The sequence below is a fragment of the Giraffa tippelskirchi genome, chromosome 2, assembly GCF_054371585.1.
Source record: "Giraffa tippelskirchi isolate mGirTip1 chromosome 2, T2T-mGirTip1v1.2.pri, whole genome shotgun sequence".
In the NCBI taxonomy this organism is placed as follows: Eukaryota; Metazoa; Chordata; class Mammalia; order Artiodactyla; family Giraffidae; genus Giraffa; species Giraffa tippelskirchi.
In genome coordinates, this window is record NC_137276.1 from 43,689,206 (window position 1) to 43,711,735 (window position 22,530).

The 22,530-nt window shown below is 32.9% G+C and overlaps 1 protein-coding gene across 14 annotated transcripts in view; it reads right to left on the reverse strand.

The window, feature by feature from the left end:
- Positions 1-448: 448 nt before the first annotated feature.
- The window catches only part of PCDH15 (protocadherin related 15), a 797,082-nt gene continuing 775,000 nt past the window's right edge, over positions 449-22,530 (reverse strand). For 3 of the 14 annotated variants that reach the window (XM_081573678.1, XM_081573675.1, XM_081573676.1), the window contains 2 exons: positions 20,445-20,450; positions 17,231-18,803 (listed from right to left, as the gene is read on the reverse strand). In XM_081573678.1, coding sequence (XP_081429804.1) covers positions 17,333-18,803; positions 20,445-20,450 — 1,477 coding nt within the window. In that variant the 3' untranslated portion in view covers positions 17,231-17,332. Of the gene's footprint in view, positions 1,067-2,506; positions 3,376-4,711; positions 4,821-5,675; positions 5,747-11,390; positions 11,430-13,052; positions 13,072-15,418; positions 15,485-17,230; positions 18,804-20,444; positions 20,451-22,530 lie in introns of those variants that run through there. The other 11 variants (XM_081573673.1, XM_081573674.1, XM_081573677.1 and 8 more) reach the window with 8 other exon arrangements.

The following is a 22,530-nucleotide window of genomic DNA, read 5'->3' on the forward strand; positions in this document are numbered from 1 at the left end:
TATATATTTATAGAAGATTTCCATTAAATATCACTTTGTAATTCAATCTTTCATTTAAAAAGTCAGGATGATATAGACATCAACTGTATAAACCTGTTACCTGTAAAATCCTCTAATATAAATTTTTCCCATTTTTTATGAAAAGTAAAATTCCATGTACCAAAACAAGTTCCATGAAGCTAGAGATGAAAAGTGATCATGTTAATCAATAAAATATAAATGATTATTTAGTAAATTATTTATTGTTTATTAAAATGAAAAAAAAAGACCCAACAAAACAGCAAAATGTTTAAACGATGTTATACAGTGAATTGAGAATCTATCCAAAAAGATTTTTCTGGGAAGAACAATTAATTGATACAAATGTGAGTGCAAATCTGTCTCTTTTTAAGCTTTAAAGCCTATTGTTCAAAGTTTTAGCTTGTGTGCATGATATAAACCCCATATGTTGTTTTGTCAGTGACAATAAAAAGTGCAGTTTATTAAAAACTGAAGTAAAAATTAAAATAACTTTTTAAAAAATCAGTCACAGTTTTGTCATTGGTATATGGAGATTGTTCCAGGGACCCATCCAAAGTTCTTCTTCATCTGACTGCGTGTGGTCCAGAGCCTCCTTGATAGTCTTACTGTCAACCATGGACTCCTGTTCAACTGTGCTTTTCAGCCTGTTCCCTAAAGACTTCACTGCAGTACTGTCAGTCCCCATGTGGCAAGGGGCAAATGTAACCAGAGTTGGTCTTGTGTTCATTTTCTCAGTAGAAAATGGCCCCTTTGATAATGTGTTCAGGGGGATGTTCTCCTCATGTGTCACTGCCAACTTGTCTAGTTTCTTAAAGTGTCTCCCCAGTCGAACAGGGGAAGTAACTTTTAAATTATCAGTGAGGCAGGCTCGGCGGGTTCTCACCACAGAACCATTCTGTGCAATGTATATATTGCCATTGACATTACTGTGGATATGAGGATTCTGAAGACGTGTTCTCTGACATTCAGGAGCATTGTCTTCTCCAGTTGAGCCGGTATCATACTCTCGATCAACAACTAACTTGATCATTCTTTTTCTTGCCCACTGTCAAAAAAACACATGAATCATTATCAAAAGAATTAAAAGGGTAAAGATTACAATGCCTGAGAAATTCACAACCTTTGACAGAAAGCTCTCAAAGGTAATAACTCAAGAGGTAACAGGAAGAATCTTATTATCAATTACTTTTCCACAAATTCTTCATTGGTTTGAGAGCTTAATAATTTTTGAAGAAAATTGCTAGATTAGAAAGTAGACATTTCAGGAAGTACTTTTATTTCTTTAAATAAAATTACTGATCTGTCATAAAAAAAATATATTGGTTATATTTAAGTATCTGACCCATTGTTTTACAGTTGCTACACCTTTCAGGAAAGTTAAGTTGAAAGGGACACCCCTCTTTATTAGTATATTCTGTTCATATTCATACTTCCATTCCTAATATTTGAAAGATATTTTTAAATTTATAATATTCTAATTCCTAATTAATCCTCCATTATTAGCCAAGCATTTTGTATAATTTAATGCATAAAATCACTTGCATCCTGGTTTTCTGGTTCATCCCATTTAAATATATGTTAAAATATCTTCAGATCCTGTACAATTTATCTTGCAATACACAAAATAGAAAATTAATGATCGTAAATTTGCCCTTAGTAAGCAGCTGGAACACAATGGAAATTTTCACAATTTTTATTTTAACAATCCACATTAGAAATGACAAGGTGCAAAGGTTAAAAAGTACTTGGTTATTCTTAAAATAGTATTGCACTTTGGGGATATGTGAACTACCAACATGTTGTACTGAGTAAGCCATAATTTTGGATTTCCAGATTTATATTTCAAAATTATTATGTTATCTACCCAGAAAAAAATGTATAACTGTTAAAATTCATTTTTTTCTAAATCCACTTTAATTCCTATGCACAACAGAAAGGAAATAGTAATAACTTAGTTTTTAATTTATTTCATTTAAAATCTAATATTTGAAAATGCGAGCTACAAACCTAATTGAACATGTTTATGATGTTTTTGATAACACGTTTGCCAGTTGAAATGTACATACATGCAAAAGTAGACTTGCAGAGATCTCATTTGTTGTAGCTTGTCATAATGATTTATGTTACAAAGATGGTATAAAGACTACTGTATATATTCATAAATTCATTCCAATAGTCAGAGCATCACTGGCAATGCATAATTCCACATTGCATTAACAGAAATCACATTATGAAATATTAAATACTGAGTAACTGATTGTATGTCTTTTGAATTATTAATATAGGAAAGATCAATCAGATTTACCCTAATATATTCTAACATACAAATCTATTTGGATAGCATATATATCTGCTTCTCTGGCATGCTTCTGATTTTAAGTCAGATAAAAATCATAATCAATTTCCTTCCTTCAAATGTCATTTCAGAGAATGCACAGAAAGCACTGCACACAAAAGCACTCATCACTGCAAAATTTTCACCTACTGTGATCTCGTTTACAGTGCTGTGTTGTAACCTTCTGGGTTTGCTCCTGGAGACTTCTTCTGGCTTGCATACTTGCTTGGGTTGTACTCTGGCACCTGAAAGCCCCAAGGACCTCCAGACTGACTTTCGCTACTACTGCTAATACTACTTGATTCTGACTCTTCCTCACTTTCAACACCTCCTTCCACTGAAGCTGATTCTGCACTGCCCTCCTCAGTGATGTCTCGAGATTCGAGGTCTGTTGGTTCTTCCACAGGGGCCAGCTCACTTTTCTGTTCTTCTCCTGGGCGTTCCTCCTCTTCTTCTACCTTCAGTTCTTCTGGCTCTTCAGCTGGCTCCTCTTTTCTACCTTTGACTTCCTTGACCTCTCCAACAATGGGCCTTCTTCTTGCAAGAAAAATATTTTTCCTTGCCTTTTCCCCTTCTGACTCGGTGGATTCTGACTCTTCAGATTCAGGGGTAGAACTTTCTTCCTCCTCAGAGGGTGTCTCTGACTCAGACTCCTCTTCCGTAGTCTCAGACTCACTGAACTCGGATTCCTCTTCACTGTATTCGGTATAGTCGCTTGAGGATTCCTCCTCTGATTCTACCGTGCTTTCTGTAGCTTCATCTTGGTCCAGAGTTAGTTTCAAATAATCTTTATCTTCTTCCTCAAGGCGTCGCTGCCACTCTTCCTCCTCAAGGTCTATGATGCCTCTTCTATCAGCTAGTCCTCTAACTTTCTTAAAAATCATGGGGAATATCCTGGCTCTCTTCCACGTTGTGTATGTTGGCTCAGCTGGGGGTGGCTTTTCAATAGTGACAACTACTTCTTCCTCCTCACTAGGCTCTCTAATTTCAACTTTTGGTTTGATTTTCTTTGCCTTTTCCTGAAAATCATGAAAATGCAATTGAAGTGTCAGCTGGGGAAAGGTTATGCTGTGACCTTGTCCCACGTAAGTTAAGCAGGAGTGAATCTACTGGGAGATAGCTTCATGCAAATTGTAAAACTGTTTTTAGAGAACAATCATACCATTCCCTATTGTTTACCCCACTGCATATAGACAGAAGATGGTCAAGGAAATAACCACTGTATCTTATACCTTATAATACCAAAATTTAAGGTTTTCTCACTTATTCAAAACTTATTTCTCACCTTAGATCAAAAGAGAAAGAAATAAATTAATCATTTCCTCTTCTCTCTCTCATCCTTAGACTTTGGTTAAAGAGTTTTATCCATTTGCTTTAACAAAATTTTTACCCATCAGGAAATTATGATAGCTTATCTGAATAGCTAATGAAATATTTGACTATTTTTAAAATGTTGAACAGGGTAAAACTACAGTGACATTAATTTTTTTTGTTTTAAATATCTGAATAAGTATTCCAAGTGAGGGCTTCCCAGGTGGCAGTAGTGGTAAAGAATCTGCCCGCCAATGCAGGAGACACAAGAGACTATGGTTCGATCCCTGGGTTGGGAAGATCTCTTGGAGTAGGAAGTAGTAACCTGGAAATTTTCTTGCCTGGAAAATTTCATGGACAGAGGAGCTTAGCAGGCTACAGTCCATGGGACTTCCAAGAGTCAGACACGACTGAGTGAGCACAGCACATTCCAAGTGAATATTTCAGGCAAAGCATAAGGATTTGATATAAATGAAATTGTGGTAATTTAGACTTAAATGACATAATTCCATTAAGAATACTGGTAATGTTTTATTTTTCTCTTATAATTAAAAGATGGAGATTGTACTTTTTAATGATTTTTAGGTTTGCGAGACAATGTGGGAGCATTTTGTTTTGCAAAATATTTTTTAACCTATTTGATTATAATATTACCATTATGGAATAACATTTAGAATTTTTTATTTTGGTTTTATTTCAAATTAATATTTTATATAAAGAAATTAAATTTATATATAAATTAATGTCCTTCTATAGACAAGACAATGGAATGGCTAGTGTTATTAAATTTCTATGGAAAACAGGTACTAAATGAATAGGATTTTTGATTTTTGAAATGTTTTGTAGGCTGCTATTCAAATAGGGCTAAAAATATTCTTCTTGGAATGTTAAAGTGAAGTCACTCAGTCACGTCCGACTCTTTGTGACCCCATGGACTGTTGCCTGCCAGGCTCCTCTGTCCATGGGATTGTCCAGGTAAGAATGCTGGAGTGGGTTGCCATTTCCTTGGAATGTTAACATTACATAAAATATTATAGTAGTTACCTCTTCCTCCTCATATTCCTCTTCAGCTTCACCAACCACCTCACCATATTCCTCTTGTCCAGCCGGTGGTAACAAACGACGACGACTTCCATATTGAGGCATTTCATACCTGTAACAGAAACTTACAACTTCAAACATTTCTTCATGTGATCTGTATAACCATGACTGATTTCTGCTTCCTTCTTTTTCTTCACCGTTCAATCAACAAATATTTATACAGCACCTATTTGGCTTCTGGTACTCTAGTTACAAAACCATAGGGAAAGAACTACAACCTGATGACCAATGACTTTTGCCATAACGTACCCTGGAATAATAAGAAAAGGAGATTAATCTTAAAATTTCAGTTTTAAGGTTTAGGAGAGATAAGAGTGAAGAGAAAGGAATATTTTTCCTTGACTAGCTGAACAATTTAAGGCACCAAACAGGTTCTTTCTGGAAGATAGCTTGTTCAGAACATAAACTCTAAGTTTAAATTTCTGCTTCAAATATGATGTGGGATCATATTTATTTTGCTCTACTGTAGAAAACAGTTAACTTATGTGTGTAGAAATGACTTTTGAAATGCTCATTTCTAGATTCTAAACTGTGTTTTCTTCTTAATTTCTCTTGGGCAAATCTTGAGGCTGACTGGTTAGATATAATGTCAAATACCTCATATGAAAGAAATGGTGAATTCAGGAATTGAGCAAATATGTTTGACTTCTATTCCTCATTTAAATAATTTGAACAATTTTATTGCATTTTTCAAATTGCAATCAATATCAATATAAACATCAAAACAGAATTCAATATAGAAAAAATGGTTAAACTTGATTGACGCTAAAACTAGATACATAAGTCATTTACAAACATGAAATGGATGAAATGACACTCATAAAAATGCTAGTAATAATAATCAATTAATAACACCTTATTATTCATAAAAATATTAAGATACTGGATAAAAAATCTGAAGATGTACCCATGCTCATAACTGTAATAATCTTGTCCATTTTCCTGGCCAGGATCAATTCCAGACTCCATGGATAACTCCTATTATTCAAAAAGAGAAATCATATTTGAAAATAAATTCTTATCACATTTCAGCTCAAAGTTTGTTTTCCCGACCTAGTGTTCGATGACTCTCAAAATGCTGCTGCCAAAATAACTTTAGTTACAAATGTTAGTTAAACATACTGAAATATATATATATAGGCTGTAGCTATTTTGCACAAAATTAATTTATGTTATTAGAACTGGGGAGAGGGAAAGTCAAGTTTTTTGAATGGTGAATCTGTCAAAGGTTACAGATAAGCACGTATCATTTGTTCTTAGATACTTTTTAAAACTATCCATAGACAGTTAATATTTCAACCTATTTAACATATTATTAGTAGACTTTAGCCATGAAGAAAATTATAACATTATCTTTAGCACTGTTTCATCATCCTAATAATATTTTTCTATTATCAAGAGCTCTTTGGTTCATCAAAAGCTATTCTTAAGAAAGGATTTGAAAATAATCATCTGTATAATAGAAATGTGCTAATAGGTGACATATCTTCAAGGATGATAATTATAAATTTAATTATTTTTCCTAAAAAAAGAAAGGAAGAAATTTGTCAGAGCACAGGCCTTTTCAAGGTTTCCAATTCTAAATTCCAGACACTACTGATTTTCGTCATTCTACACTTAACAGAAAGATATTTTTCCTGAGACATAAAATTAGCTTTAAATAACTATTAAGTTCAGTTTCACTAAATTTCTCTCTTTATTTCTATGTTAACATTTAAATAAGTTGAACTGTCAAGGTTTTACCAAATTAATAGTCAATGAAGTAAGAAAAGGGAAGAAGAGTTTAGGTATGTATCCATGGGAAAACCAATGGAAACTTATTTCTAATATCATCTATTATTTATAAGAACTAATTTTGTTGATCCAGGTATAATATGTCAGGAAAACAAGTCCTCTGGGGATACTAATGTATCACTTAAAAAGTGTGGATATTCACAGCCTGCATGATGGGAAGGGACATGGCACAACTGGAACTCTCATATTATTGAGAGATTATGAACTAGAAAAACCATTTGGGAAAGGTTTGGGAATAATACTGAAGTCAAATATATATATCTCTTTTCACAGAAATTCAATTTAACTTAATCTATGTGCCCAATATAAATATGTAAAAGTGTGCACCAAAATACATCATTTATAACAGCCCCAAACTGGAACTGATACCAAAGGCCATGAGATAAACACACGGCTACATCACACAATAGAGATGAATCTCCGTGACAGAATGATAAGCAAAAGAAGTCAGGTAAAAAATGAAACATATGATTCTATATTATTCTATTTCTGTAAACTTCAAAATCAGATAAACCAATCTGGGTGTTAGCAGCTAGGTGGAAAATTTTCTATTAGTAATAATCACACTTTGGATAAACCTCATTTGGCTACAATATTGCTACTGACAAATGGCTATATTTAGAAAAGGAACTCCTGCCATTTGTGATGATAACATGAAATGGATCTTGAGGGCATTATACTCAGTGAAACAAGTCAGGCATACAAATACTATATGGTATTACTTATATTTTGGAATGTAAAAACAATAGAAAACAAATTAAAAACTAAATTCACAGAAACAGTAGAAAAATGGTTACTGAATAGAGGAAATGATGAAAGGTTTGTGAAAGTGGACAAACTTTCAGCTATAAGGTGTATAAGGTCAAGCATCAAATGTAAAACATGGTGACTACAGGTGATAATGCTATACAGTACGATTGACATTTGCTAAGGGGGTAAACTTAAATGATCTCACAGAAAAATAATGAGTAAAAATATAAGATAAATATGCGAGGACAGATATGTTAGTCCTTTTACAGTGTATGCATATGTGTGTGCATGCTCAGTCATGTCCTACTCTTTGAGACCCCATGAACTGTAGCCTGCCAGGCTCTTCTGTCCATTGGATTTTTCAGGCAAGAATACTGGAGTGGGTTGCCATTTCCTCCTTCAGGGGATCTTCCCAACCCAGGGATCAAACCCGCATCTCCTGCAACTCCTGCATTGGCAAGCGGATTGTCTACCACTGAGCCACCTGGGAAGCCCTTTCACCAGAACGTGCACTTGAAATACCTTACAATTTAATTTGTCACTTATAACTTGATAAAGCCAAAATTAACTATATGTATTGAATCTGCCTGCCAACAAGGCAAACGTGGGTTTGGTTCCTGGGTTGGGAAGATCCCCTGGAGAAGAAAATGGCAACCAACTCTAGTATTCTTTCCTGGGAAGTCCTGTGGACAAAAGAGCCTGGTGGGCTATGGTTCATGGGGTCACAAAGAGTTGGGCACAACTTAGTGACTAAATAACTAAATAACAAAAACAGTTAAACATTTATCTTGGAAAAAAAAGCTAGGTGAGTGTGAGTGAAAAGAGAAACAGTATCTAAGTGTTAATGTGGAGGGGCTTCTGGAGGGCTAGTAGGGCATGAGTCTTCTGTAAAAATTCATTTCGTGGCACAATATAATTTTATGTCTGTATTTTTATTTCAAAAAATGTTTACTACAGGAAAAAGGTGTGAAATGAAGTCATTTCAGACCAACAAGAAACTGGGACAAAGTTAAAATCTAAATTTGACTTATTAAAATTATATACTTAAAAAAAACCAAAACTGTTTCATAGTGATAGGCTTAGACTTTTGAGGCATTCAAAATCCAATGTAATTATACTACTTTAAATGAAGCCAAAATGTCTCAGAAGTAATCCTTAACTTCTTGGCCAATGCACGTTTAATCTAATACATGGGAAGACTGAACAAAGACTGCTAAATGATTCTGAAGTTGAAACCTAAACATCCATAAATGAAAGAATGTATTGATATGAAGAAAATGTGGTACATACATATGAAGGAGTATTATTCAGCCTTAAAAAAAAAAAGAAGTCTTGTCGTTTGCTACCACATTGATGAAATAAGCCAGTCACAGAAGGACGCATCCTACATGATTCCACTTTTACACAAGGCATCTAAAATAGTCAGTCTTATAGAAATAGAAAGGAAAATGATGGTTGCCAGGGGATAGTGAAATTGTTAGTGGCTCAGTCGTGTCCTACTCTTTGCAACCCCATGGACTGTAGCCTGCCAGGCTCCTCTGTCCATGGAATTCTCAAGGCAAGAATACTGGAGTGGGTTGCCATTTGCCTTCTCCAGGGGATCTTCCCAACTCAGGAATCGAATCCAAGTCTCCCGCATTATAGGCAGATTCTTTACCATCTGAGTTACCAGGGAAGCCCCAGGCAGGAGATGGGGACAGGGGCAAATGTGAAGTTGCTATTTAGAAGATATTAAGTTTCAATGAAGCACAATGAAAAAGTTTAGAGATTGCTATACAGCATTGAGCTTACAGTTGACAATACTGTATTGTGCACTTAAAAGAGGAAAGATTTTGAAGTATGTGCTCTTATGACAATTAAAAACAATAAAGTTTTTAAAGTTGAATTCTAATAGCTTTGTAGCAATAATGAAAAATATTTATGGAAATACATGCTATTGAAGGGACTTCCCCCGTAGCACTAGTGGTAAAAGAACCTGCCTGCCAATGCAGGAGCTGCAGGAGACGAGGGTTGGATCCCTGGATTGGGAAGATCCCCTGGGGAAAGAAATGACAACTTACTTCTGTATTCTTGCCTCGCTAACCTTGTGTACAGAGGATCCGGCTGCAGTATATGAGGTCGCAAAGAGTTGGCCGTGACTGAAGCAACAGAGCACAGTGTGATTGAGGGGATTTCAAATTTTAAAAGAATCAGTTTTCTTTACGGACACATACGTCTCTTTTTTCTTGACTGGTAAATGAAACTCAGGTCTTGTTAGCTAAATACATATATCTGTCATCAAATGACTTAAAAAAATAACAGAAGGATGGAAGCAACTGCGGAGGAACCCACATACTCAGTCATCAATTTAATCAATCACTCTATAGTCTATAGGAAGACACGGGAGCTGGTGGAAGGGAATGCTCTGAAAAGTCCCTCCTGGATACTTATACCACCTATTAGAGCATTGTCTCTTCATAAAAAAAGAAAACGGAGGAAGAACTCCACCATTAAGCCTGCCAGTCTCCTCTGTTCAAGGGGATTCTCCAGGCAAGAATACTAGAGTGGAACGTCATGCCCTCCTCCATGGGATCGTCCCAACCTAGGGATTGAACCCAGGTCTCCCACATTGCAGGCAGATTCTTTACCGACTGAGCCACCAGGGAAACCCTAAGATCTTGAGTCAGACCGAAAAGAAAAGTGGAATGTTGGTCTTTTTTTGCTGTTCCATACAGCCCCTGCTGCCATTCCCTTAGCAGGTGAATCATGCCAAGTATCTTACTAAAAGGTGCTTTTATAGGCAGATAAACTGCTTAATGTTATTTTTAAAATTCATTTTTGCTGACCATACAGAGAAGGCATATAATCAACCTAGTATCTTATTGACCAAATTGTAAAAGTTTGTATTGATGCAAACAAAAGAAAAAAATAACTACCATTACTGAATTTCTTCCCACTATGCCCCAGTTGCTGAATTAGAAGCTTATATATTTAATATTACTGCCAACATCCTATAAAAGATGAAATTAATGAACATAAGGAGGATATGTAGTTTGACTAAGGCTTTATATCCAGTAACTGGCATTTGGATTTCAACTCTGAGGTATCTGATTCAACAATCTATGGAGAAGTATTCACAGAAATTTTTAATTTATTACTTTTTAAAATTTATGGCATGTGGGATTTTAGTTCCTTGACCAGGGATTTAACCCAAGTCTCCTGCATTGGAAGGTAGATTCTTAACCACTGGACCACAAGGGAAGTCCTTCCATGGAAATTTTTTATAAAATTTATAACATTTGAATATTTCTGCCACCAACCTCTCAATTTGGGGGAGTAAATTCTAAGCACAAAATGCTTGTCTTTAGCAAAGTTAAGATTCTGTTGTTGAGAGGTAGCAATAAACAGAGTACTTTTTTTAAGTGGAGATTATAAAATCTTAAATTTTCCAAAGAAGGTATTTAAAATTTGCATTACTTTATTTCTTTCAATTTAGGAAGTATATAAGATAATAAATAAATAAAAATGACATGCATTTATTATATAACTCCAAATATCTTTTCTCATTGCAGGAGAAAATGTCATAAACCATTTTAAAGTGGACATTTTAAAATAGACTGCCCAAAGACAGTATTCTGAATCACATTTCAATGATTAAAGTCTGTTTATCACAACCAAGTTTCTACCTTTGTTATCTCAGCATGGATGTCACCATTATTTTTTCAGATTTTTCCCGGACTTAAATCTGATCTCAAGAACAATTCTGATGAATCTAGATTCACTAAGACAAGTGACAGATCAGTCCATGACTTGTCTCATTTAATGCTTGTTTGCTTTTAATATAAACAAAGGTCTTATTTACCTGATTTCCAGAGAGTGAAGCTAAAAATTTGGAACTTCAGTCATCAGAAAGCAGAAGGGAGGTGAGTTGCTTGCTTATTTGCTTATTTGATCTAATTTAAAACCACCTCTTCTCTCCTTTATAAAATTATGTCATGCTTGTAGCCACATACTCTGCCCACATATGAAATAGGCTTCAAAGTCACATTAAGTATGTTGAAGACTCAGTGAAGGTAGAAAAGAAAAAGAAAACTGATACCTCTGGTTTAAGAAGAGAAGGCCTCAGCAGTTGTTGTTGCTGCCAAAGGAAATTAAAATAGAAAAAGGTTTAGGAAATAATTCAGGTGCAAAAAGTAGATTATGATTGAAAAGAGAGAAAAAAAGGTCACAGCTTAAAACTGGTTACCTTGGGATACAATTTATTACTCATGTGATAGCTATTAACAGCATTAAGTGATATTTTGACTATTTATGTTGGAACATAATTAATGTGCTTTAATTTCATCATTGTTTCAATTAACATCAAACTTAATATTCTTAATAAATAAAAATCTATAATTTTTTTTTGTTTGTTTAAGCTACATAGCAAAAGAGTCATTTATGGTTGTGAAGCACTTTAAGTATCACACAATTCATTTTAACAAATTTAACCTTGTTTTAAATTGTCCCTCTTTTTCTCCCCAGTCACATTTATATATAATCAGGTTCATTAGGAAGAAGGGTAGGGCACACAAAAAAATGATATGGTTCTAATGAATTTATCATTATATTTAAGACATGCTCCCATTTTTCATTTTTACAAAACGTGGATTGCTTGAAGTTAAGATTTAAGCATGTTTTCAGAAATTCTTCTGTGATTAAGGAAATTGTTCTTCCTTAGTTTTTGGAGACCACTTCTCACTGCCTCCCCATTTTACCCATATTTTTTTTACACTTTCTACTGATCTATTTCATAATAATTTATACTATAACTAGATGAAAATGCACAAATTCAAATTTTGGCTTCTCAACTCTTGAAGGGAATGGTTATACAACATAAGTCTTAAAGTAAGCATTGGGGAAGTGGGCAGAGAAGTTCTAGGAAATAACCCTACCAGTGAGCCAACTGCTTAAAATGACCAATAGAACAACTATTTGACAGAAGCAATAGATATTCCATAGTACAGATGTTATGAGACAGTACAGATAAGGTATTCACTTAAAGGGGTGGGAAGTTGAAGTTAGAGATATTCTGATTCAATCTGTTAACTGTGATAATTATCTCTGAAAATCACTTTTTCTTAAATGCATTCATTTTGATTTCTAAATAATCTAGGACTTATGCATTCTAAACCATTAACCAATTAGGGCATATGCTTATTTCATTCTCTTTACTGAAGAGCTATATGCTAACTCATACTAAATTTTCAGTAACTCATTGGTAGTACCACTTACAGTGTAGTTCACCAAATACTATTGGTCAGAATACCCAGTATCTTCTCTGCAGACCAAGAGTCAAATTAACACAAAAAGCCATACAATAGTCTGACTTGTTTTTAACTCTAAAATCTCAAAAGTTGTAGGAGTGACCCTTGGACTGATTTTTTAAAAAGTTTCTAAATTAGAAACAGTGTTCTAGGTTAGATTTATTGCCTTAGAAAAAGGAATTTGGGGGAATGTCACAATATGGAGTGATAATAATTCTGGAAAACAGAAATTTATCTTTGAAAAGGTAAGCAGTTGATCTGTGTTCACTCATTGACTTAAAACCTAGAACAAAGAAGCAACAAACATACAAGAAAATAAATTGCAAAGCATACTTATAGGTTTTGTTAAAATAAAGGGAAATACCCTAGTCTTGAAAGAATGTAAATCAGTCCTGCCTGTAACATAAATATTTTTCCAGTAACCTTGATGTAACATAGCACCATAAAGCCCTTACCTCTGATGTATAACCTCTCCTGCAAGGCAGAAATGAAGAAATCAGTATTAAACGTCTTGGATTTACAGATAAAATAGAATTATAGATGAAGGTAGTTTAAGAAAATCATAGAAAAATTGAGAAGGTGATTTTTTCCAAAAATTGTCTCAGGAGAAATATATTTTATGGCAGTATCAAAACAGGAAGATCAAGATTTTATGCCTGCATTATTAAAAACAATTATCACTCCAGACCCTCATGCCATCTAAAAACTAAACAATATACAATCTGTTTTATCTCAATGGGGTATAATAACACACATTGACTCTGTTATGATCAGTTAGATTAAAAATATTCTACATCATGTCTGTCCTAGACAAGTCTTGATATGTATGATGCTCATTTGGGGAAAAGATATGCTTGATACATGAAAAACATATTGGTACAGGACAAAAAATATTATCTCCATGACTAGAACATATTCTTCCAAATGTTTGTAAGGTTTTTTGTTTTGTCAAATTATTCTAAAAATAATAAATGCAAAATATTGACTAGTCTTTAAATGTCAATTACATTATTAGACATGACATGAAAAAGTTTTTAGAGATATAATAGCCCAGCATTCAATATTACATAAAGATTTATATAGTTAAATGGACCACAAGTTGTTGAAACATTTGACTGTACTTGAGAGGGAAAAAAGTATGGAATGTTTTCAACGTTATTAATGATGAAGTTTTTTTATTTATTATTCATTAAACATTTGACCTAAAGTATTACACTGATGCTGTTGACCATGCTATATGAAATTAATAAACAACTGCAATGAAGATTTACTATGAACACTTTCTAAAGTCCAGCAAAAGAATCTGTAGAAAATTTATTTAAAATATTCCAAGGACTTTACAAGATAAATCTGCTTATTTGAATCCATCTTAAGTGATTATAAGGCATTGTTGATTGAAATGGTTGGTAATAATGGTAATCTAATGCTTATACACATATATTGCTGTCAGCAATTTATTGCAATAGTCCTGTCTTATCTGTGGTTATCTATCTGTAGTTTCAGTTACCCATGGTCAACCATGGTCCAAAAACATTAAATGGAAAGTTCTAGAAATAAAAAATTTATATGTTTTAGATTGCATTCTAAGTAGCATTATGAAGCCTAACTCCATTCTTCTGTATCCCTCCCAGAATATGAGTGGTCTCTTGGTCCAGTATTTGAGATTTCAGGCATCCATTAGGGGTCTTGCAGGATGCTTATGTTGTATGGTTAAATAAGGGGATGATATCATCCCCAAGGGGGGATGATAATCTTAAAGCACTTAAGAGTTGAGACATTTTCAACTTTTATTCCATTTGTATCTTTTAGAGATATATAAAGTTGATAGCTCGTACTTAAGTTTTAAATAATGACTCGAGTCACGTACATAATAAAAAATATCCAATAAAACCTATATTTAATTTTCTAGGATATTTAAATTGCCTCTTTTCATTGGCATTACATTTCATAAATGTAGGAAATAAAATATCAATAGATGAACTATATAATTTTCCTTAACCTTTTTGTTGCCTTTTATTTGGTGATTTGTGTTGTTTTGTCTTATCTCAAAGGCAAAACGTAACTCAGATAAAGTAAACAACAGAATCAATATGTATAGTTACCTGTGTGCTTTCAATTAACATGACTTCCTATTAATCCTTATAAAACCATTCATATGACACTGATGTAGTTTATGTAGTTTTTATGTAGTTTATATGTAATATGTATTGATTTTTCATTTTATACTATTTGTATGTATTACTGTTTATTTTTAACAATAAGGAAAATATATGTTAACCAGTTATGTCTTTTAATAAGGTACTTAATAATTTCTTCTGCACTAATTGAATTATAATAAATGCAGAAGAAAAAAAGATATTCTATTTTTGGAGGTTTGATGTCAGGTTGTGTGAGCTTAGGGGTTGTGGCGAGAAATAATATTTTGAGTTGTTTACCGGGATATTTTTAGATCTCAAGTAGAAGATGCTTTAATTGACTTTATGATGAAGGAAACTTCTAAATATAATGTGTCAATGAAAGACTAGATTAAATATAAAACATGGGAATGGAGTTTCATTTGCAAAGTATGAAATACTAATAACAATTTAAAATTATAAAAAGATTATGAAAAAGGACAAAGTAACAATTAAATAAGGCTATATACCTATATAAAATTGTTTTTTGGACTTCTTATATTCTTTGGTAATTATTTAGAGATTTCATTATCAAATAATTCTAAGGAATTATCAAGAAATTTCTTTTACATTTCCAAGAGGCTGATACAAAATAGCATAAAGACACACACACTCACATTAAAGGTTTATGCAATTGTGAATAATACCTTGTCAGAGTCCGCCAAATATCACAAGTTCTCATGCATATGACCAGCTGCCAACAAAAACTCCAACTGAAGTTTTTCAGTGAAAGAGAGAAAAAAATCATGTTCAAGAACCCCAGGAAAAAAATTGCTGTTGATTTGGATGAAAAGAATCTGAAGCAGAGGATCTAATGAAAATAGTTAACTTCATAGTTTTTTATTTGGTATTGTTAACTGGGATGCTAGATCAAATTCTTGAAGAAATTTCACATGATATGAATTAAACAAAATCTATGAAATGATGCATTCATTGTAGGGCTCTGGATCTATATTAATATACTTAAAATGGCAATTATCAAGTAAGATTTTGCCTATATTTTGGAGTTGTGTTTTCTCTGTGCAGGCATATCTCCTAAAATATTAAAACTGGAGAGTATAATAAACAATTACACTTGTATTCAAAGTGAGGATTTCCAGTAAATAAAATTGATTCCGTGTGTGAGATGGAAAAAACAAAGTAATTACTTGATGGTCGAGGGTAGCTTTCATTAGGATAGAAAGATGGTACTTAGCTTAGTTGATGTCTTTAAGAATTTAACCAGTTGAGCTCTAAGATATAAGAACAACTACTTAAATTTTTTAGAGTATAAATTATTTTCTTTGCCTAAAATAAAGAGGAAAGACATATATAAAACTGGTGGCATTTCACCAGATATATTTCTTCTTGATTTCTATTTAAATTTTTTATATTTCATTCACGTTTATAGGTTAAATTTGGATGATTCATCTATAACAATTAAAAGTAACTAGGAGGGGATATATGTATATCTGTAGCTGATTCACACTGTTGTGCAGCAGAAACTAACACAACACTAAAGCAACTATACCCTAATAAAACCTAATTTTAAAAAAAGTGCCTAGGAATAAAACTGATTATGCACTTTAAAAAATTTTAATAGACAGTCATGTTTTATATTATTGATAGACAGTGAAAAATATAATTTTCAACAATTAAATAGTAACTAAATTCACACTAGATAAACTCTAACTTTCTTTTGATGAAACTGATTAGACTTTATTAAACTGGAGATAAAGATTATTTTTGAAGGAGACTCATGATAAAATTATAATTAAGGAGATGATATAATAATGTGAACAAGTAAAACTAAAGAACAATTTATAAACATTTGTGGGAACAATGAAATGTCTTACAAAAGTCAACAATTCAAGATTTATTTCCATTATAAAGAAAGGAAGAGAAAGCACAATGAGAAATAAATAGAATAAGACAGCAATTGAGAAAAGTAAAAGATTTATCAAATGTATAAGCATACTAGTAAGATAAAAGCAAGCCAGAGTAAAGGATGTTCTTATAAGAAAACAGAAGTCTACATCTATAGCACCTGAGATTTATTTTGGAATACCATAATGTCTGTCATCTCCTACATTTTTAGATACATAACATTTTACTTTGGTAGTATTTCTTCTTACCAAATACATGGGCTTCAAGGAAATAGCGGGACATATGATATCATATTTTAGCTTATTTGTAACAGTCTGCTGTCTTCCTGGAACACTCATGTAAAACTATGATCAAAAGTAAATGCAAAACTTAACATGATAAACAAGCCATTGGTTTAAGTTGGATATCTAACTTTCATGCCCATATATACCCACTGAATAATAGATTGAAATTACTTACTTTTTAAATAAATGTAGACAAATAATGCTACTTCGTAGTTAAGAAAGTTAAGGGAACTCTATAATATGAGTTAGTAATGATGAGATTAATAATCTTTTAAATTAAAAATGAGGAAAAACCAGCATTGCATTGAATTTAGGGTAAAATAATAGTATCTTCTTTAATGTTCAAATTTGCCTCCACTGGAAGGTTATGGTCAAGAAAAGAGTTGTCCATTTAAAACTAAAAAAGAAACATTACAGTGAAGTAGAATGACTGTGAAATTGTTTTTCAATTCCTTCAACAATATTGTGCAAATTCTCCTGGTTTTGTTCAGATGTCATTTCTGTATTTGTTGTCTCTGAAGGACAACTCATTTGAAGTCTTGAGGGTTGTGCTGGTGGATTATTTTTTTCTATTTGACTGTACATGTTAGCTACTGACTTTTCCAGTTCTGCTAAGTTTTTTATATGCTTAAGAATGCCTTTTGGTTCCCTTTGAGGATTTGCATTACACAGTGTTGTTGATGTTGACAACTGTATCATAGTGGATTTCATTTCCTTGGCTGGTGTCACATTGACAGTATGTTCCATAGCTGGTGTAAACGCACACTTGGTGGATGGAACTGACATCAAAGGAGGCAGTGAAGAAGGAAGAGGAGGAGATGCTGGAGGAAGAGAGGGAAGTGAAGGTAGAAGAGGTGGAGGAGAAGTAGAGGAAGGAGAAGAGGGAACAGAAAGTAGAAGACGTGGAGGAAGAGGAGGTGGGTTAGGAGGAGAAGGAGGAAGACTAGACACAGCAAAAGGAGTAAGGATATGAGGTGTAAGAGGAGGAGGAGAAGGAAGAGGAGGAGGAGGAGGGGGAGGACAAGAAGGAGGAGGGGGAGGAGAGATTTTTAGTGGACGGGGAAGATTTTCAAAAATGTCCTTTTTGGTTTCAAAAGTCATCAAACAAGTAGGTGTCTCTCTGCTAAGGAACTCAGAATTTAAAATGCAAGGCATTGAAGGAGAAAGTTCCAAGGAACAGTCAGCAGGAGAAACAACATCAGGTTCTGATTTGAGTTCCACAGTTCTTGAAACAGTTGGCAAAGTGGAGAAAGAGCAGTGAGACCAAGGAGAGGAAAGCGAAGAGTCTGAAGACAGAGATTGCAACTGCTCTGTTCCTTTTATAGTCAATGATTCACTTTCCTTCGTTTCCTCTTTTTCTGTTACATTTGCATCTTCGACTGTAAGCAAGGGACTATTGTTACCTCTTTTGTTTGGATTGGTTCCAGTGCTTTCATTTTCAGCTTTCTGCCTGTTGCTCTGCCACTGCTTTAGAGCTATGGTTTCTGATCTATCAGGAAGTTCCCACATTGGTCTCCTAGGTAAGCAGGTTGGGCGATTCCACATCCTCTGAGTCTTTTCTCTTGGGCCCCTCAGAAACTCTTTCTTGGCTTGTGTTTTGGGTAAAAATGACTTAACAAAATCTGTTCTTAGTAAAAAGTCTGAATTTGTTGATCTTTGATCTGTGTATTCCTTGCAAATGGTACTGTGGGCACTTAGGGCATCCTCATCAGACATCAGTGTGAATTCTCTTGCAGTCCTGGGCCAGCTGTTCTTAAGAGATCCATCTATGTGAGTCTGCTTGTGAGCCTCAACAGTGTTGGAAGAAAAGTGCTGATGTGTCCTGTCTTCTGAGACTGATTTATTTTCCCTGCTTTGTTGGAAATGGTAGAGAAGGAAAAGACTTGAAAGAAAAGAAGATAATGAAATGTAAGGAAACAGGTTGTGAAATAGCTTTCATGAGAAAGATGTTTTTATGGTTCTCATTACTACTTCAAAATATAAAAGGCCAAATAACACTAATCTACTGAAGCAAACCATTACTTTGATGTTTCTGTTCTCAAAAAGGCAGGCCAGGAAAAGCTAGAGAGCTGGGAGTAGCATGAAAAAGTTTCATTAAAAAAAAAAATGTGTCAATCCACACACTGATTTTCTTTCTTTTTTTTCAGTTAGTTTGATACAGTGAAGTTTCCATGACCACACATAACAGTTCTCTCAAGTGTAAGTCACAAGTTTCCAAGTTACAGAGCAACATGTTGGGCAGTGGTTTCATACCCTTTGCCTTTGTTAAAGATGATCAGAGTTGACTGTTTTAAGGAATGGATCCTTAGCTGTATCTGATTCAGTACCTGCCCATTATCTCTCATCTTAGTAATTCTGTCTGGAGTTAAAAGTGCTCTCCTATATGAGGTAAAGCTTGCAAGAGAATGCAGAAAGATTTTCTGTTCTCTAGATTAAGAGAATTAGTCTCCGAGGACAGATGGGAGGGTTTCTCTCATAGAGTTCTAAATCACAGTTGAAAAATTGTATTTAAGTATCTTGAGAGAGATTATTTTCTTCCATTTTAATTTTATGCTTAATGATTTAAAAAGCACTATAAATATTACAAATAAGAAGGGAGACTCTGGATTTCTTTTGAACATGATACAGATCAAATTTTAGGCCACACTTTAATGAAAATATATACTACTATAGTAATAGTTTTGATATCACTGAAAGACTTGTTCAGACATGGTCACTGAATTACAGTGACTGTGAGTCATAAATAAAATGGAATGTCAAAGAGCACAAATAAGTGCCTCCAATGAAAGAACTGGGACCCTTCTCCCAGAAAGACAGGGAGACTTGGGGTTTTAAATAGTCTTTCATTTGACTTTGCTTCTCAAGCTCAGAGTAACAGATTCATTTTTATTATCATTTAATATTTACCCACATAGTATAGATGAAATAAAAGGATTTTTTAATTAAAGTTTAAAAGCTACATTGAAAAATCAGGATGAAAGGTGAGACAATATAATGATATATAATTATTGTGTTATTTGGCAAACTTGCAAACTGCAAGAGAGAATTCTCACAGGTGGTCAGGATCTCCTGAATAATTCAGAAAGTGGAGACAACTTGGATTAAACAAACAGCAACTGCTTTTCAAAATCACAAAAGGTAGTCTTTAAAAATATGGTTGATATATAGCAGTTGTTTCTGTGTAAATACATTCTTGGATTTATTTTTCTTGGAAAGAACTATCTATTCAATGATACCACATCATTTTTGATGGAAAGATATCCATAAGTAATTTTAACAAAAACAAAGAGAATTTTGAAACTTCCCTTCATAAGCAGACATACTATCACTGGGAATACATTTAAGCTCATGCAATTTCAAGATATAAAGACGGAATGCAGTATAGGAAACATAGCTTTCTTTTTAAAAGTAAATGTACAGTAAAAGATGAAGATTACTGTATATAGAGCAAAACGGCACTTAGTCTATTCTATTGCATTTTTTTTTCTAACGCCCTTGTATTAGAATGATATTATTTACTTACTTATGCCTATGTATCCACAGGTGAGAAAGAGAAAACATGTGATAGAAAAAAAAAGTTTTAACTATAGTTAAATTGAGATGGTTATGAAAATATTAACAAGAATATGCTTTACATACTTAATACTCATATCAAAAGAGAAAATGTATGTGTCATATTTTTATTTATTAATATGAATGATTTTAATAATGCTTTAGATAAAATCACATGACATTTATTTGGTCGTCTTATGACATAAAGTTACATCTAGCTATCTATTGGGTTGGTTGAAAAGTTCATTTGGTTTATTCCATAACATCTTATGGAAAAATCCAGATGGATTTTTTTGGCCAACCCAATATCTCCTATACATAGTTAAATTCACCTCTATTAAACATGGGTGACTTCAATTCTCAAACAGAATTTTAAAAATGAGATTCTAGGAATCGCTTCTATGTCCGAAATGAACAATTAGTCCACATTGATTTACAAAGAAGACCTAAGTCTCATTTAGAAGGAATATGACTTTTACAGAGTAATTATTGAGTCTACATTAAGTTGTTAATTATTTATGAAACCTTTTTTTCAAAATACCCTTTGTCTTTTTAAAAAATAGTTGATTATAATTCATTTGAAGATAGCTTATTTTATAGTAATTTATGGCTAGAATTCTTGCAAAAAGTTTTTGAATAGATAATTTAAACATTTGTCAAAGATCATTAAATGTGTAAAACTTAAAACACTTCAATAAATACAAATAAGAATTGCAAAATCCTCTACTATCTACTACAATTTTTCATATAAAAATAGTCCCTAAGCATTGCTATTTGAAAATTATTGCTATCAAACTGTACTGATTCTGGGTGACGTTATAGTATTCCCGCTTTTGTTAAATAGAAATTAGTATATACCCCTCACTAATTTCAAATAAAGCACATTCAAATTTACACATAAATCATTTTTAGTTTTGAACATGTTTAGAATCAAATCTTATTGGCTCAATTCCAACATTCACCAATAATTGAAAAAGAAACCACATTTCCAACTTATACAAAAGGAAAAAAATATTTAAAACATTAATCCAATATTATTACTCCAGGAGTAGCATTTGAGGCATTAAGTTCTTAAATTCAACTTTAGCATTAAACTATATGTTAAATTCAGTTTTAGTATTTTAAAAACTATTTTCAATATAACCTATATAATAGTATTAATACAGTTAATAATATTGATACATAGGTTTGAAAACAATTTTCCCATTAAAAAATAAATTTCATAATTTTTGAGGCTTGCTTTATTCCTACTAGTAAATGCTACAAATGTAATATAGTAGAATGTGTTTTAGTTCCTCAATTCCTCCAAAGTTCAGTTAATAATAGTTTTCCTGGATTTAATTTAGTCATATTCAAAATTTTATAATATCCTTGGTTGTTTTGCATTTCATGTTGATATATCTTGAATTTTTTTTTTTTTTAAATATGGACAAGTTAAATATCTCCAAAGGAATTCAGGTTAGAGGTAGAAATTAAAGATGCTATAAAGCCATAAAATCTTTCAGGAATAATTTAAACTCTTTTTCAAAATGATGATTTTTTTTCAAAATATTGATTAGAGATGCCAAATAGTCCATGAGAAATACTGTTATAACAGCATTCTCATTTGAAAGAAATATAATGAAAATAATATTCCTAAGTGGTTATATATGTGATAGTAATTCTTTATTTTCATTCAGATTTTAATTCTATTTTATAACAGCTTAAAATAGTATCTTAGAAAAGTCTATTATTTTAGAGCATAGAGTGGACTTTTGATTACCAAATGGGAGTTGGCTTTTGGTACCACACCAGGAATTACTATTTTATGACTGTGCTTTATTTTCCTCATTTTTTATGAGAAAAATATTTTCAGAATTTTTAATTTGGGGGAAAATCCTTGATTCTGAAGATTTAGAAATTAAATATAATACTCAAACTACTCATCTGCAAATGTCTCCTCAAACTGAACACTTCTTTCTTGTTACTCAGTTTTTTTTGTTTGTTTGTTTAATTATTAATGTTCTTTTGTTAGTTTTTTGGCTATTACTCTCCAATGGAACTTTCTTAGGTCTTCA